The 17,887-nt window shown below is 36.3% G+C and overlaps 1 protein-coding gene across 1 annotated transcript in view; it reads right to left on the reverse strand.

The window, feature by feature from the left end:
- Window positions 1–17,887, reverse strand: part of PKHD1L1 (PKHD1 like 1) — a 214,825-nt gene that overhangs the window by 115,069 nt on the left and 81,869 nt on the right. Inside the window, exons 22-28 of the mRNA XM_060202102.1 lie at window positions 15,948–16,111; window positions 13,799–13,971; window positions 10,437–10,584; window positions 9,277–9,431; window positions 6,507–6,629; window positions 5,205–5,310; window positions 436–546 (exon numbers count right to left, since the gene is read on the reverse strand). Coding sequence (XP_060058085.1) covers window positions 436–546; window positions 5,205–5,310; window positions 6,507–6,629; window positions 9,277–9,431; window positions 10,437–10,584; window positions 13,799–13,971; window positions 15,948–16,111 — 980 coding nt within the window. The remainder of the gene's footprint in view (window positions 1–435; window positions 547–5,204; window positions 5,311–6,506; window positions 6,630–9,276; window positions 9,432–10,436; window positions 10,585–13,798; window positions 13,972–15,947; window positions 16,112–17,887) is intronic.

The following is a 17,887-nucleotide window of genomic DNA, read 5'->3' on the forward strand; positions in this document are numbered from 1 at the left end:
TTGCACACTGTAGTGTGTGCTCTTAACCAGGTATACTGGGGGTTCAAACCTGTATCACAGCTGGCAATACAGTATCACTTATCAGGTGGCCAGTCTTGAAGACCTTAACAACAGTGATTTTATTTTATTACTATTATTATTTTTAATTTTAAATATTTATTTTACCTTTTGTTGCCCTTATTGTTTAACATTGTTGTGGTTATTGATGTTGTTGTTATTGGATAGGACAGAGAGAAATGGAGAGAGGAGGGGAAGACAGAGAAGGGGAGAGAAAGATAGACACCTGCAGACCTGCTTCACCACTTGGTAAGTGACTGTCCTACAGGTGGGGAGCTGGGGGCTCGAACCGGTATCCTTGTGCTTTGCGCCACATGTGTTTAACCTGCTGTGCTACCGCTCGACTCCCAACAACAGTGATTTTAAACAAGGACCTACCATCCACAGAAATAAGATGGCAACCTACTGGTCCAACTGAGACTGACACAGATGAACTAGGAGAAAATCCAGAGCCCAGTATGGCTAGAGTTGTGTTTTCTTCATAGGACCCTTGGAAATTAAATAAAAACATTAAAATGACAAAACACAGAATCTGTTATTATGAAATAAGATATTTTCCAAAGTAAATCAAGTCTATCACCTAAAACAAAACAATAAGCATGAAACAAGCGAGTGGAAAAGACACCTTTATTTAACATTAATATTTTTCTTCCAAATGGTACTTTGAATGTCTCAGCATGACTTCATACTTTAATTATGTGTTGATAGAGACTAACAGAGAGAGTTACCAGTATTACGATAAATACAGAATAAGAAAAATTATGGCAAATAATTAAAGTCATCTCTGTATGTCAGAATTATGACAATACTCCCACAACAAATTCATGAGAAGGTGATAAATTGTGCAATAGATATGGGCCTATCTGTTTGAAATAAAATAAAATTCCACTGTATAGGGTGATATTCACTCTAACGTTCATGATATATACCCATTTTATACCTGCTGTTCCAGCATCTTATATTCAATGTTTTTCCAAATTTAACTAACAAATTATATTATCACACTACCAATATTTTACCACATACAACACAGATTCCACATGGATTTAAATAAGAATGAAAAAAATAAAAATATTAGAAGAAAACATAATCAAATATCTTAATGACTTTGGCATAGAGACTGATCTCTTTTAAGACACAAAGGAAGGTAAAGGTTACTGGAATTGGCGTACTGCACCAAAGTAAAAGACTCTGGGGTGGGTGGGGGGAGAATACAGGTCCAAAAAGTATGACAGAGGACTTAGTGGGGGTTGTATTGTTATATGGAAAACTGGGAAATGTTATGCATGTACAAACTATTGTATTTACTGTCGAATGTAAAACATTAACTCCCCAATAAAGAAATTAAAAAAAAGAAAGGTTAAAGGCTAATCATAAATGGCAAGATACATATACCAGAATAAATTGATGATTTAACAAGTAAAACTGAGAATTCCTTTTATGGTCCAGCAATATCACACTTGGGCATGTATTCAAAAGACACAGAAATACTCAAATATTCACTGCTAAGTAGACACAATAACCAAAATAGGGATGCAACTTAAATGCCCACTGACAAAGAAAAAATAAGTAATGGTACATACATTCGATGTAATACTACTCAGCAATTTAAAAAGACGAGATTGTGTCCTTTCGGACCAAACTGATGGAACTGGAGGAGAATTGGAGTAGTGAATACTTACTGAAGTCAGGAAGTGAGAAACAGCTCTTGATTTATTTCACTCATAAGTGGAATACAGAGAATTTAAATGCATGAAATTGCAAAAAATGAAGTAGCCAACTCATCTCTAAAACCTGAGAGAACTATGGTGACTGAGGGAGGGGTGAGGTGGGATGAGGGGAGAGGTGCACAGAACTTTGATGGTGGGAGTGGTGTGCAACATAAATTACTAATAAAAAATAAATCAAAATATATACATCAATCAATAGTTTAAATGCTTCCATGGAGGGTATGGGGAGTTAGCACAAAGGGGATTCAAGGCCCTAGGTGCAATCCCCAGCATCACCATAAACTAGAAGTGATTGGTACTCTGGCCTCTCCCTCTGTGTATTTCTCTCTTTATTTTTCTCTCACTATGATAAAAATAAATTTTAAAAATTAGATAAAGCAATCAACAAATGTTTCCATGGTCAAGTTACTGAAACAAAACACAAGTGACATAACTAGGAGGTGATACATGAAAAGAATTGTTAAACCTAGTAAGAATAAACAATTTCAAAACCATAGCAAAAAAAAAAAAAAGGCTACTTAGTCAATCGCTAAAGGACAGTAACAACCAACTTGCAGAATAACATATAAGTAAAATGTCCAAGAAACATAAAAGAGATGGTGTTCACACTCATTACTAACTAGATCATAGACACATTAAAATCATGATGCCATGACTTGCTTTCACCCATCAGCTTGGCCAAAATTAGAAAGCAGGTAATATCACATATTTGTAAGAATATAGGGAATATAGTGACCTCAATCTGGTGGAAGTAGTCACTTTGGAAATCAATTTAATCACCCATTGATCCAAAGACACATATTCTAAATTATTATTCATCAATTTCATTTCTGGGTACATACCCCAGAGAAACTGTAGTATGTACACAATACAGGTGATTTGTACAGAAAAACTAAATATAGTCTTTGGTGTAAAAACAAAAAACTGGAAGCACTCTAAATATTCTCAAGAGAAGAACAGATAAACTCACACAAAATTATGTCTAAGTAGTTAATGAGATGTATATATAATGCTATAAAATTTTCTTAAGATGAATGCTGAAAAGTGAACAGAAGATGCAAAGAGTATGTACCATAGCTCATTCTTCGCAAACCTAAAGAACAGTATGTGTGTTGCAAATTAGAGTTATTAAAAATGACCTAAGTGAATACATATCAGATTAATTCATTATTCTGATTGTCCCTGAGGAGGTTTGCAGGAGACCAGGACTAAGTACAGTAGTTGAAGAGGACTTTAACTGCTCCATTATTTTCTTTCTGAAATTGATGGTTGGAAATAAATATGACAAAGTACTACCAGCTGTTAAACTATCACTAATGAGAATATGGGCGTTTTATAGTATTATTTACATTTATCTTTTCATTGTATCAAAATTTGATGAAAGACAATTTTGATTTTTTAAGAGAATGATCTTAAAGTGATTTTTCAGGAAATGCATATAAAATGGAAATTATTAATGGATAGGTACAAAAAAAAAGTAAATATGCCAATGGGCTAAAAGTAAATTAAACAAACACTTGTTCTTGAGAAGTCTGATTCTAACATGAATTATCAAAGTCATTACTGTTTTATAAAAGTATCCAAATAGTATTTTACTTCAATGTAACGATGCACTTTTTATTTTAACATTTTTGCTGATAATTAGAAATTGCAACTAAATATGTTATTATGAGTTTATCTTTCTGATTGAAAATAAAAACCACTACTTCATACAATCCTTGATTTTTCAATTCTTGCAAATTTAAGCAGTGTCATCACATTATTTTAAAGCAGTCATGTCCTGTGAAGATATAGTATATAATCTGCTCTCACTAGAATAAGTTCCTGGTAATAATTTTTCTATTTGTTATTTTCAAAACTGGGATCCAAATATATTCTTATTTAAAAGTAAGGGTTAGTAGACAATGAAAGATTTCTTTAATACCCTACACTTACTAAAATTTAAATGCCTATATCTGATAAAAATTATGAGACTGATTCAAATTTGGTGTAACTGGAGAAGTAGAAGATGTATGATTTGTCTTTCAAAGGTGATTATTTTTTTTTTGAAAAGTAATTACTGTTCTCTCCATAGCTTTACAACTTGATGAACATTTTTAACATGTAAAACTTTTTATAGGTCTAGGTGAAACTAGTGTATTTAAAATTATCAGTATCCTTCTGAAAGTTATCTTCTATGCCACACTTGCTAAAAAGCAGTAGGTTCTGGTCACTTCCATCAGGAATGTCATCATAAGCCCTTTTGTGGAGTTCTTCAGAATCATACCCTCACTGTAAAATAGCAATGGTAGAGATTGCCCCACTCTCTTAAGGGAGACTGGGTCAACCTGCTCTGCCACTTGAAATTGGTCCTGAAATGAGTGCGACCTAGAATGTTCCCAGCTGTGATAATGAACTACGAGCTTACACTGACAGGCACTTGGAGGTTACACAGGCTCCAGTGCTAAATATGAATAGATATGGGCCCTGGGTCAGATCGACATGGTAAATAGTTAATTGTACTTATATATTTCCTTCAAGTTTGGGAGCTACTCTCTGCCCTTTCTAGCCCTATTCTCAATGCTGACACCATCCTCCCAGATAATATTATTAGTCCACCTGTAGGTTAGCTATCAGGCTCCAACAAAAATTACCACAGGCATGGTGCCTTAGGAACATACCTAAAATAAACTTCCTCACCTCTTTACACCCTAAAATTCCTATTCCCATCTGCTCTATTCCTACCTTATGGTTCCTATTCATTAAACATTTTGTCCTGCTATATCTTACTGCATTTCAGCCACCAATTTGCCAAGGCTACTACGATTTCATCCTGAACTTCCTGGGCAGATGACCTCACCAATATGTCCTGGAACTTCGCCTGTCCAGAGCCCTACCCCACTAGGAAAAGACAGAAACAGACTGGGGTTATGGACCCACCTGTCAACACCCATGTCCAACAGAAAAGCAATTATAAAAGCTAGACCTTCCACCTTCTGCACCCCATAAAGAATTTTGTTCCAGGGGGCTGAATGGTGGCGAGCCTGGTTCAGTGCACGTGTTACAATGTGTAAGGACCCAGGTTTGAGCCGCCAGCCCCCATCTGCAGGGGAAAAGTTTTGCGAGTCGTGAAGCAGTGTTGCAAATGTCTTTCTGTCTCTCTCATGCCTTTACCTCTTAATTTCTGGCTATCTCTATCTAATAAATAAATAAAAGATTAAAAAAATAGAATTTTGGTCCATAACCTCAGATGGGTAAATGTTAGGGGAAGATGACCAGAGGGCTCTGAACTACAATTCCATGAGGACCCGGAAAGAAAAAAAGGGGGGCAGAGAGAATATACCTGTGAAAGCTGATAAATTAGACAAGTATTACCTCGACATTAATAAAAGTTGATTTATCTATACATTAAAAGAAAAACAAAAACCAGTAGGTCACCTTGAGAAGGACTTGTGGAAGAGATGAGAGGTGTAATGGTGGGATCCCAAGTAAAACCACAGTGACCTGAACACTTAGCAGGAATTCCATTGACATAGACTTCAACCTTGAAATAAACAAAGACAAAAAATAGAAGCAATGGAGTGGAATATTTCAGAAGAACATGCATACGATTTAGATCAAATGATGAGATTTTGTTTGATTATTAAAAAATTTATTTATAAAATGTAAATATTGACAAGACCATAGGATAAGAGGGGTACATTGCACTTCATGCCACTTGCGCTTAACCCACTGTGCTACCACCTGACTCCCAATATTCTTGCCTTTAGGTTCATGATTAATCAACACTTTGTTCTGCATTATATCTTAACTCTTTTTCAGCCACCAGGTTCCAGATGCTACCAGAATGCCAACCTGACTTTCCTGGGCAGATGACCCCACAATGTGGCTTCTCCAGAGCTCTGCCGTACTAGGGAAAGAGAGAGGCAGGCTGGGAGTGTGGATCAACCTGTCAACGCCCATGTTCAGCGGGGAAGTAATTACAGAAGCCAGACCTTCCACCTTTTGTACCCCATAATGATTCTGGGTCCATATTCCCAGAGGGATAAAGAATAGAAAGCAATCCAGGGAAGCTATGGGATATGGAGTTCTGTTAGTGGCAATTATGTGGAATTGAGACCGCAAGTCTTCATCTGCAATATTTTAAAAATGTTATTCTACTCTATTTTTCTACTTTGATGCTTAACTGATTCACTCATGCCATAATTGTGCCCATAGTATATCAGGTATAGTTGCACATGTTATAAAGTAAGGGTAAAACCATAAAACAAAACAAAAACAACTCTGCTGTCACTGAAATTATATTCCAGTTGAGGTGGGATAGACAGTTACATAGAAACAGGATTTTTTTTTTTTAGAGTCAATGCAAATTATGCCCTGGTGATGGCTAGTGTTATGCAGAAAAAAAACAAAACAAACATAAGCTGTTTTGTGATAGTCAGATGAATTTCGTAAACATTTGTATCTCCTCATAATTTAAGAGGTAACATTAATAATTTTTTCACATAGCTACTGCAAGGATTAAATGAAGATATGTTTTCAAATTCTAATAGGCAGTAGTGGATCTTTAAATAAATGTTTTTTAAAGTCATGAATATATAAAACTGGTTAACTAGTCACACAAATATCTGCATAAAAATAAAGATGTCCTCTCTGTTCCTTAATAGTAATTTAGCATGTTACCAACTACTTACACATTTTCAAGTACATGAAATACCATGAGGAAATATTTGAAAATACCTGTGGTTGCTTGTTGGGTGTCCGAAGCAGATCTCCAAGTATGGTTTTTCTGAATAAGCCTCCTTCTTTTATCTCTGTAACTGTCACATGAACTTTTTCTCCAATAATGTTGGAGTCATTAATCTATGATTAGACAAATTATTTTACTCTGTTATAAGTATGGCCACATTAGCTTTTCTTTTTAAGTTTAAGCATGGCTCAAATAAAAATCAAGGATGAAAAAAATAATCTAAATCATCTTTGTCACAAAGTTATTGAAAAATGAGTTTCTTCAGGCTGGGGTATTGATCGACCTGTCAATTCCCATCTCAAGCAGAGAAGTAATTACAGAAGCCAGATCTTCCACCTTCTTCACCCCAAAAAAGAATTTTGGTCTATATTCCCAGAAGAATTAAAGAACAGGGAAGCTTCCAGTGGAGGAGATGGGAATGGGACACGAAACTCTGGTGGTGGGAACTTCATGGAGTTGTACCACTGTTATCTTGTTAATCATTATCAAATCACTAATAAATAAAAAAAGAAGTTCTGTGATCTCAGAAAATTAATTTATTAAATTTATTAAATAACTAATAAAAAATTAAAAAAGAAAAATGAGTTTCTTCAAAAATGAGCATAATCCATCCAAGAGACAAAAAAAATCACGGTACTATATTAGTTATAATTTAACTGGTTAAAATTAGTTTGCATAGTTATAATAAAATATATAAGGCAAATAAACTGACTAAATTTTCTCTCAAAATGTAAAATTTTCCCAGATATGACCACTTTGATATGGCATTGCTGAATAAGAGGAAGAACAATAGAATATTTTTGAATTACTGTTTAAATAATTTTTTAAAATCAACATTTCCCCATTATGGTTTCTCTAACTACCCTAGTACTTCATTCACTAATGAAATTATATTTTCAACTAAAGAGAAAAGAAAAATAAATTCAAACTAAAGTAATACGAACAAAATCTTTCTGCCAAAATTATAGCTCTCTGATAAACAAGAAGACGGCAGAGATAAGAATCTTCATGCTGAACTTTTGTGAGCCAAAGTGAGGAGGGACAGAAATGAATAAGCAGGGAGCAGTGAGAATAGAGAAGGGGGGTGGATGCAGACATCAACAGAAATTCCAGAAGACAAGCCACTAGAGTGATTTCAGTTGTGAAATGTTCTAATTCTAGTCCCTGGCCTTATGCTTTCTTAAAATAAATTCAACCCAAATCAACAAAACTGTCACTTACTTATGCAGTATGGTATCATCCATGCCAGTACAACTCCATTTCAATCTTCTCTTTCTCTCTTCCTCTTCTTTCATTTTTTTCAAATGTCTCATAAGTTTAACCATTCCTCTCTTTGTCTCAAGGGCATCTTTCCAAGTGAACACAGGGGAACTACATCTGGCTATATTGTTTTTATGCCAAGGTCATCTCACTTTAATTATTAATTCATCTATGGACAGGAGTTTATGTTTCTATGTTTTCACCAGTTTACACAATACAATCATGACTATCATGCTGCTTATAAAATTTCACATTTGTGTGGTTATTTTACTAGAATTGAGTTATCATAGCAGAGACTGCAGAATCATAAGGTACTTATATTCAGATGCTACTAATGTCACCTCCAAAAAGACTTCACTAAACTATATCCCTACAATCAATGCATGAGAAAAACCTTTTCTCACAATCACAAGAAAGCAACATCTTTCTAATTCTGTACGATTTGTGGCTTCATTTACTTCCAGTCTTTTCCCCTTTATAGTCTTTAGGACTGACTCCTCTCTATTCACTTCTAGTAACTAAGTAGTTAATTAGAGAAGGAATAAGGTGTGACTCTTTGTAAGAATTTGAAAGTCATCTTAAAAAACCACAGAAGTATACAATGGCTCAGGATATAGTTCCAGTGCCTAGTAAGGCTGACGGACTATACTTGGTAATTATAATTGTCTGAATGTAGATCTTGAGTTTGCTCTGGAAGTGACTTTGCCTATCTTCCTTCTGATTGTGTTGTCAAGGATCTTTGGACACATTTCTCAAGTTTTCATAAAGGGCATAGGAAATCAAGTACGACAGCTATTCTGTATGAAAAGGAATATCTGGCCCAATTACATTAGAGCAATCTTTTCATCAACTTTCCATTGTTGATGTTTAGTCTATACTTTTCGTTTTACACTTGTATTTACTTTTTAACTTAGTAGGAGATGGAAAGAGAAAGAAAAAAGGAAAAAAAGAGATTCAAATAAGAGAGAGAGGAGAAACTAGATCACCACTCTAGTACATACAGTACTGGGGATTGAAGCAGGAGCCTCAGGAAGTAGAGCAAAAACTATGCTCAACTAATTGAGCTACTTTCCTGAATGCTACACTTTTCATTAAAAAAAAATACAAAGTCCTGGGGGCTGGGCGGTGGCAGACCCAGTTAAGCGTATATATCACCAAGCTCGGGGATCCAGTTCGCACTCCCCACTCCCCACCTGCAGGGTGTTCACTTGAGTGTGAAGCAGGTCTGCAAGTGTCTTTCTCCCTCTCTTTATCTCCCTGTTCTCTCTCAATTTCTCTCTGTCTTATTTCATAATAATAAAAAATAATTGGAAGAAAAAATGGCCACCAGGAACCATAGATTCATAGCACTGGCAAGAGCCCAATGATAACCCTGGTGACAATTATATATATATTTCAAAGTCTTCAACTCTTGTTGGAATGAGGCAGAGTACAAATAGTTATCACATAGACAAAACTAAAAACCAAGAAACACATAGAAACCAAGCTAAATGAAGGAACCTGTAGGAGACTCTGCTTTCCACATGAACTTCTCCACTTTATGTTCCAGGAGTATCCAGCACAGGTTCCCTCACGTGTAACTGAGACTTGTCCCACTCCCTCAAGACTCTGGAGAGCGAATTGTAAATCTGCAGCTGGAACAGCAGCGGGGAGGTCTGTACTCACAGAGGGATAGCAAACAGCAGGAATCAAAACTTCACAAGCTAATTCCAACCTTAAGATTTCAGGGACACACACTATACATATCATCTGTGAGTCAGTTGCATTCTTCCAAAAGAGTAAACATAAAATTTGCATTCTACATATGCCACAAATTGATATATTTCTTTTTAATTATCTTTGTTGGATAGAGGCAGCCAGAAATCTAGAGGGAAGGGGGAAAGTGGAGGGAGAGAGATAGACAGACACCTGCAGCTCTGCTTCACCACTTGCAATGCTTTCCCCCTGTAGGTGGGGACCTGGAGCTCAAACGTGGTCCTTGTGCATTGTAACATGTGTGCTCAAGCAGGTGCACTACCACCCAGCTCCAAGAATTGATGAATTGCTTGGAAACAATGATCAATAATACCTTAATTTATAGGCAGTGTATAAGATAGTTATATAAGAGAAACACACTTTGGGGGGAGGGGCGGTAGTGCAGCGGGTTAAGCGCACAAGGCATGAAGCACAAAGACCAGCGTAAGGATCCCTGTTTGAGACCTCAACTTCCCATCTGCAGGGGAGTTACTTCACAGGCAGTCAGCAGGTCTGTAGGTGTCTGTTTTTCTCTCCCCCTCTCTGTCTTCCCCTCCTCTCTCTATTTCTTTCTGTCCTATCGAACAACGACAACAACAATAATAACTACAATAACAATAAAAACAACAAGGGCAACAAAAGGGAAAATAAATAAATAAATTTTTTTTAAAGAGAGAGAAACACACTTTGGGGACCATAATGTGGTGTGTGTGGTGTGGCTGTGAAGAGAATGTGAAAAAGCCATTTATCCCGGATCTTTAAAGTTTCACATTTACGTGGAATAAAACAGACATAATCTCAAGTGTCTAAATTCTATATAGAGATAATAATAGAAAGATAGCTACCAAAATATCTTTTATGGCTGTTCAGACTATCACTGTGCAATTGACAATATATATTAATGTTCTGAACTGATTTACAAATACCTTTAAGAATGTGTCCATTAGCATGAATGTCAAAGCTGCCACTTAGAGGTGGAGATGCTGCTTGAATTCTCTGAATACGAATCTTTGACTCTCCTGGCCAATAATTCCCTCTGTAAACAGACTCATTCTCTGTCTCATTTGTGATTACCTAATTTCCAAAATAAATATGGATAAAGTAATTAAACACAACAATGACTCTTATTTCATCATGGTACAGTCCTATAACATGACATAACAAGTTGTGCATATTTATAATTTTAAAAAAAGCATTAAGAAAAGTCCTATCCTAAACCAACAGACACAAAACCTTTCTAGCTTCAGTTATAGGACTAAAGTCAACTTAGTCATCTGTGTAGCAATCAGCTAAAATGAGAGTTAATACCTCATTAATTCTTAATTTACTCTCCATCATTCAAGGAACAAATATTTATTGAGCTGGCATTCTGTTCATGATCAGTGTTAATCACTGTGGTGAAGTAAAGAAACAAAGATTTGACTTACCAATAAGCAAACAGACAAAAACTAAAAAAACAACCCCTGAAAACCTTTCTGGAGAAATCCATAGAGGGACTCAAAAACTTAACTGGTGGGGATGGAGGTGGTGCACCTGGTTAAATGCACAAATGGTCATGCAGAAGGACCAGAGTTCAAGCCCTGCTCCCTGCGTGAGGGAGGACACCTCACAAATGGTGAAGCAGGTCTACAGGTGTCTCTCTTTTTTTCTCCCTCTCCGTCTCTCCCTCCTCTGTCAGTTTACCTCTGTCTTATTAAAAATAATAATAGAAAGAAGAAAAATGGTCACTAGGAGCAGTGAAACACCAAGCCACAGCAATAACTGTGGTGGCAAAAACAAGCAAACAATCAACAACAAAAACAACCAGGTGCACCACCACAGTGATTAACACTGGACTTGAACAGAACACTAGCTCCTGAAATGAGTGCAGCCTAGAATGTTCCCACCTGTGACCATGGACTGAGAGCTCAGATTGACAGGGACTCAGAGGTTATACAGGCTCCTGTGCTAAACTTGAAAAGAAAAAAGAAAAGAAGAGAACCCAGGACCATAGCAAAAGTGAGTATATATATTTACACACACACACACACACACACACACACACACACACACACACACTCACTCACACACAATAGTCAACCTATATCTGTGACCTTGGGAAAACTACTGCATTTTCTGATGGGGAAAATGAGGACACAGAACTCAGGTGATATTAATAATGTGGAATTATACTCCTGTTATCTTAAAATTTTGTACATCAATTAAATTAAATCACTAATAAAAAAGGAAAAATGAAATACATATAAACATAACAAAGCAAGTATTAGATCTGGTCTGAAAAATTAAAATCCTAATAAAAATAATATTTTAAAACCTAAATATTACTAAAAAAAAAAAAAGCAAAGAAGATTTTAGAAGTGGAGAAGCATACTGCATTTATGAACAAGACTCAGCATAATAAAAGCATCATTTCTCTGCAGAACAATCTCTTAACTTTTATGCAGTTCTTCTAAAAACACCATCAAGACTTCTGTAAACAGAAGCAAACTTATTCCAAAATTTAAATGGAAAAACACAAAATCTATAATAGCTGAAACAATAATCTTTTTAAAAGGAACTGAGAGGAATCACTTTGCAGTTATAAATTATAGCAATTCAAAAACAGATGCCTGAGGCTATGAGGTTCCAGGTTCAATCCCCCACACCACCATAAGCCAGAGAGAGCTGAACAGTGCTCTGGAAAATAAAAATAAAAAGTGGTCTTGGAGGTGGGTCAGTGGATAAAGTATTGGACTCTCAAGCATGAGGTCCTGAATTCAATCCCCAGGAGCACATGTACCAGAGTGATGTTTGACTCTTCCCCTCTCTCCTCCTATCTTTCTCAATAATAAATAAATAAAAGGGGAAAAAAAAGAAAAGAATAAATCCTAAATTATAGCAATTCAACAATGTAATCTTGGTCAATGGAACTGAATGGAGAACTCAGGAATTTACCCACACAAATATATCCAACAAGGGAAGGGGAAATAACATAATGGTTATGCAAAGACTCCCACACCAGGATGGAATAAGGACAATTTTATGGAATAGTTTCAGCTTGTCCATATTTTCAATCAAAAATGCATCTAGTTGTTAAAAAAATTATTTGTGAGCCTCTAATCTTTTATTTAACCTTTGCTCTTGAACTTACTTGACTTATTTTCTAGTTCATTGTATAAAATTATATGAACTCATTATTTATTTTGTCAGAAATTATATTTAAAATACTCATATTTATAGTATTTAGTATGATCTTAATAATAATAAGATCTTAAGATAATTAACACAATAATATTAATAACTCAAGCGGCACAAAATTGTTCATACTTGTAAAATGATGCAAACCCTCCCCAACCTTATGTACAATTTCAATACAAGCAATATTACAAACATGTTCAAAACAGAACTAACAAAAAAACATAATGCAGAATTCCAGATTTTTTTTTCAACACTTTATTTTTTCTTTCTTTTTTAATTTGATGGGACAGATAGAAACTGAGAGGTGGTCCACTCCCCAATAAAGTCCCCAAACCTAGATATAGGCCAGGTCCCCTGAGATAGAGCATATGTTCACACGTACCCATAAACCAGGGAAAAATATATACCTGAAAGCAGAAGTACACAAGAGTCTGCAGTGAGTATCCCCCCAACACTTCACCTGCACTATTCCAGCCTTTAGGTCCATGACTGGTCAACAATTTGTTTGGCTTTTGTATGTTAACTCTCTTTTCAGCCACCAGGTTCCAGATGCCAGCATGATGTAACCAGACTTCCCTAGACTGAGGACCCCACCAATGTGTCCTGGAGCTCTGCTTCCCCAGAGACCCTCCCTACTAGGGAAAGAGAGAGGCAGACTGGGAGTATGGACCGACCAGTCAACGCCCATGTTCAGCGGGGAAACAATTACAGAAGCCAGACCTTCCATCTTCTGCAACCCACAACGACCCTGGGTCCATACTCCCAGAGGGATAGAGAATAGTAAAGCTATCAGGGGAGGGGATGGGATATGGAGATCGGGTGGTGGGGATTGTGTGGAGTTGTATCCCTCCTATCCTATGGTTTTTGTTAATGTCTCCTTTCTGAAAGAAAGAAAGAAAGAAAGAAAGAAAGAAAGAAAGAAAGAAAGAAAGAAAGAAAAGAAAAGAAAAGAAAAGAAAAGAAAAGAAAAGAAAAGAAAAGAAACTGAGGGGGGAAGGGAAAGAGAAATTCAAGCTGATATCATATCTTTGTAATATTTTTAAAGAAAGTTTATAGATCAAAGTAAATGCTCCACATATTGCAAATAGCAATTTGAATAATTTCAACATACCTGTCCAAAGCTCACAGCCATCAGGGGTATATTATAACTGCAATGATATGAAGTCATGGTGACAAAATATTGATTGGTCACACTGAGTCCTTTCATTTTGGTCTGGTTCACCTGAAAATTCTTTAAAAATATTCCTCTGTTTGCTAATGCTGGAAGTCTTCTGTTTGGCACGTCTAAAGAAAATAAATTGGATGAGATTGGATAGTGCTGAACAGAGATAACTTGTTAGAGCACTACTTGAATGTCTGAGGCATAAAGCAAGCAAGCAAAGCATTCTTTCATGGCCTTTGTTGCTTTGTGTAGGGATGGGTTTCCAATCTATATCTTCAATAGTCACTGATGAGTTACCTCTCCAGTCGTGAATTTAGTCACATTTTAAGGTGATTGGAGTTACGATGTTAAAAAAAAAAAGTACATATGAATGGTCAGGCAGGGGAGGACTTGTATGCTTAAGAATAAAGGTTCATGGGGGCTGGGCAGTATAGCACAGTGGGTTAAGTGCACATGGCATGAAATACAAGGACAAGCAGAAGGATCCAGGTTGGAGCTCCCGGCTCTCCATGTGCAGGGGTATCAATTCACAAGCATGAAACAGATCTGCAAGTGTTTATCTTTCTCTCTCCCTCTCTGTCTTCCCCTCCTCTCTCAATTTCTCTCTGTCCTATCCAACAACAGCTATGGCAACAATAACAGCAAGGGCCAACAAAATGAGAAAAATGTTCAAGAGCAATGGATTCATAGTGCAGGCAATAAGCCCCAGTGATAACACTGGAGGCAAAAAAAAAAAAAAAAAAGAATAAGGGTTTGACTTCTGGCACTCACTCTACTTCTAAAACCTAAGAGAGATAAACTAGATCTTTAAGCATATACAGCACAGGCAAATAAAGAGGTCAAAGACAATTGCCAGATAGTTTCTGTCATGTATGGATTCTAGAGAATTGAAACAAACGAACTTGAAAAGAGCAAAACAAAACAAACAAAACAGAAGTAGTAGTCAAATTGACTATAAGACTTTGTGAGAACTATGATTATTCCCTTGCGAGAGTAGTGAAATAGAACCTTCATAGAGAATTTATAATTTTGAGGAGCCAAGCCATGGCACACTTGTTTAAGTGCACATACTACATTGTGCAAGGACCCAGGATAAAGCCATGGGTCCTCCACCTGCAGGGAGAAAGCTTTACAAGTGGTGAAGTTGGGCTGCAGGTGTCTCTGCCTCTTTCCCTCTCTACCTCCTCCTCCTCTCTCAATTCTCTCTCCCATAATAAATAAATAAAAATAAAAATTTAAAAGTAAAAAAAGAGAACATATAAACCTTGTAAACCTTTATTAAATCAGTAACAAAATAATATATAACATATCTTTTCTTTATTATGCTATTATCACATCTCACATATGTGGATCTCTTAATTTGGCTAGAGAAACAATGACCCAAATGCCAAGATGAGTTTCTTTAATTTTAATTTGTTAATTATTATGACTACATATATGGAAAATTTCAGCTCAGCTTTTTACTAGACAGATGTTAGTGCTGGTCTTTGGGGACAAATCTCTATCTTAGTAGTTGAATATAAAGAAATTTAATAAAGCAAATGCAGTTTTGGCCACCATTTGTTAACTTGCAAATAGAATAAAGAACTATGAAGCTGAATCATGCTGTAACAAGAAAGTTTACATAAAGGATGCATTCATCCTCAGAATAATCATCTGACCCTTTTAACTAAAAATATGATTTCACTTTGACAAAATAACTCATTATATCAACTATATATTAATTATAAAAATCAAATATTAATATTTGGACACTGGCATCCATATCTACATTACAGAATAAAGAACAATTTCCATGGTGAGATTTTACTATGATAGATTTTTTCAAATATTTAATTATTTATTGGATAGAGACAGCTAAAAATTGAGAGGAGGGGAGGAGACAGAGGAAGGGAAGAGACAGAGAAGGAGAGAGACAGAGAGACACCTGCAGCCCTGCTTACCCACTCACAAAGCTTTTTCCCTGCAGGTGGGGACTGGTGGCTCAAACCTGGGTCCTTGTGCACTGTGACATGTGTGCTCAACCAGGTGTACCACCACTCAGCCCCCTACAAGATAGATTTAAAGGGTTTCATATCTCTGAAACGATACAACCTACCATCCCATGTTGAGAGTGTAGGTGTCTGTCCAATGTATACTATATCCACATAGAAGGACTGTGATTGAATTTTTTTCTGTAATGTAATCCTTTGAAGAGAAAAATTCGTCCCAGCATATTTGGTTTGTATGAGGTCCAGAAGGTCTATGCAAGCATAAGTCCAGCTGAAATATAGTTGATTGATTAGGTATACAGATCATTTATAATATTAAATGGAAGCAAACACACAGCACATATGTCATATGTATACTTGTAGTCTTGGCAATAGCCCTAGGAATATAAAGTAATATTCTTAGCAACAGGCAAATAAGCTAAGGAGTATGCAGCTTGGTGCATATAAACAAAAATAAGACACAGTAATAAAGCACACTATTTCAGTAAAAAAAAAAAAAAGAAAAGCTGTCTAGAATTGCAAAGGAAGTTCAGGTCAACATTACGAAACAAAACAGTAAGGTATTACTAAAAAAGCAAAACGAAATAATTCTACTGGGTGTAGTTTCCATTACTCCACATGGCAAGAAGGGCTAAATTTATTTATAGGTACAAATAGTTTCTAGTAGCTTACATTTTCTTATATGATTTATACAACTCAGATTTTTCATTTAATACAAAGTATGTAGGAATACCATAAACTACAGCTAAGCAATCTAGTTATGAGAGTTTGCCCTAAAGAGATGAATACTGCCACCCAGTTAACCAAAAACAACTTAGCAATAATCTTTACATTAACTGCCCTGTAGTTAGTTATTAGCTGACTAGTTTGGGAATTCTCTAGTTTTGCTTCTTTGGAGTGTGCAAACTCAGCATGAGATCCACTTCTAGTACACTAAAGCACAGTACAGCATATCAGTTTTAGAAAAACTATATGGTAAACAACATTAGTTTAAAGTACTCTTGAAGCAAGGTATTTTTTTTTTAATAGAGACAGAAAAATAGAGAGGGAAGGGACAGAGAGAGAGGAAAGTAGAGAAACAGTTACAGCACTAAGCTACCACTGGTGAAACTTCCCTCCTGCAGGTAGAAAAGGTCAGGGGTCCCTGAATGTGTGCTCAACTGGGTGTGCCATCTCCAAGTCCCCAGCGCTGTTTAAATTTGAAAAAGTGAGGGATTCAGGCTTTAGCCCAGCAGGTTAAGCGCACGTAGGAAAGTAGAGAAACAGGCAGTTACAGCACTAAGCTACCACTGGTGAAGCTTCCCTCCTGCAGGTAGAAAAGGTCAGGGGTCCCTGAATGTGTGCTCAACTGGGTGTGCCATCTCCAAGTCCCCAGCGCTGTTTAAATTTGAAAAAGTGAAGGATTCAGGCTTTAGCCCAGCAGGTTAAGCGCACGTAGCATGAAGCCCAAAGACCCGCGTAAAGGGGGCTGCCTGCCTGCAGGGGAGTGGCTTTACAGGCGGTGAAGCAGGTCTGCAGGTGTCTATCTTTCACTCCCCCTCTCTGTCTTCCCCTCCTCTCTCCATTTTTCTCTGTCCTATCTAGCAATGATGACATTAATAACAACAATAATAACTACAATAATAAAAACAGTAAGGGCAACAAAAAGGAAAATAAATAAATATAAATAAATTTGAAAAACTGTGTAGAACTCCAAGTAGAATATTATATACTAACGATACGACTCCAAACTTTTAAAAACTCCTACTTAGAAAATAGAGACAACGTAAGCAAACAACTTTGCAAAATAAATGTAAAAATAGCAAACACACTGTTTCTTAGACTTGTGAGAAATAGGATAGTTATCAAAGGGGAGTGGGAGGGAGTACAGGAATTTGGTGGTTTGTGTAGTGAGACAGAAATAGACAAACAGCCCCCACACACACACACACATTAAACTATAGTCCTAAAATCTACCTTTTTTATGTTTTGTTTGTTTTGTTTTTGCTAATAGAGTTATCACTAGGATTCAGTGCCTGTAAGATAAATCCACTACTCTTAGTGACCT

This window comes from Erinaceus europaeus, chromosome 1 (assembly GCF_950295315.1).
Source record: "Erinaceus europaeus chromosome 1, mEriEur2.1, whole genome shotgun sequence".
In the NCBI taxonomy this organism is placed as follows: Eukaryota; Metazoa; Chordata; class Mammalia; order Eulipotyphla; family Erinaceidae; genus Erinaceus; species Erinaceus europaeus.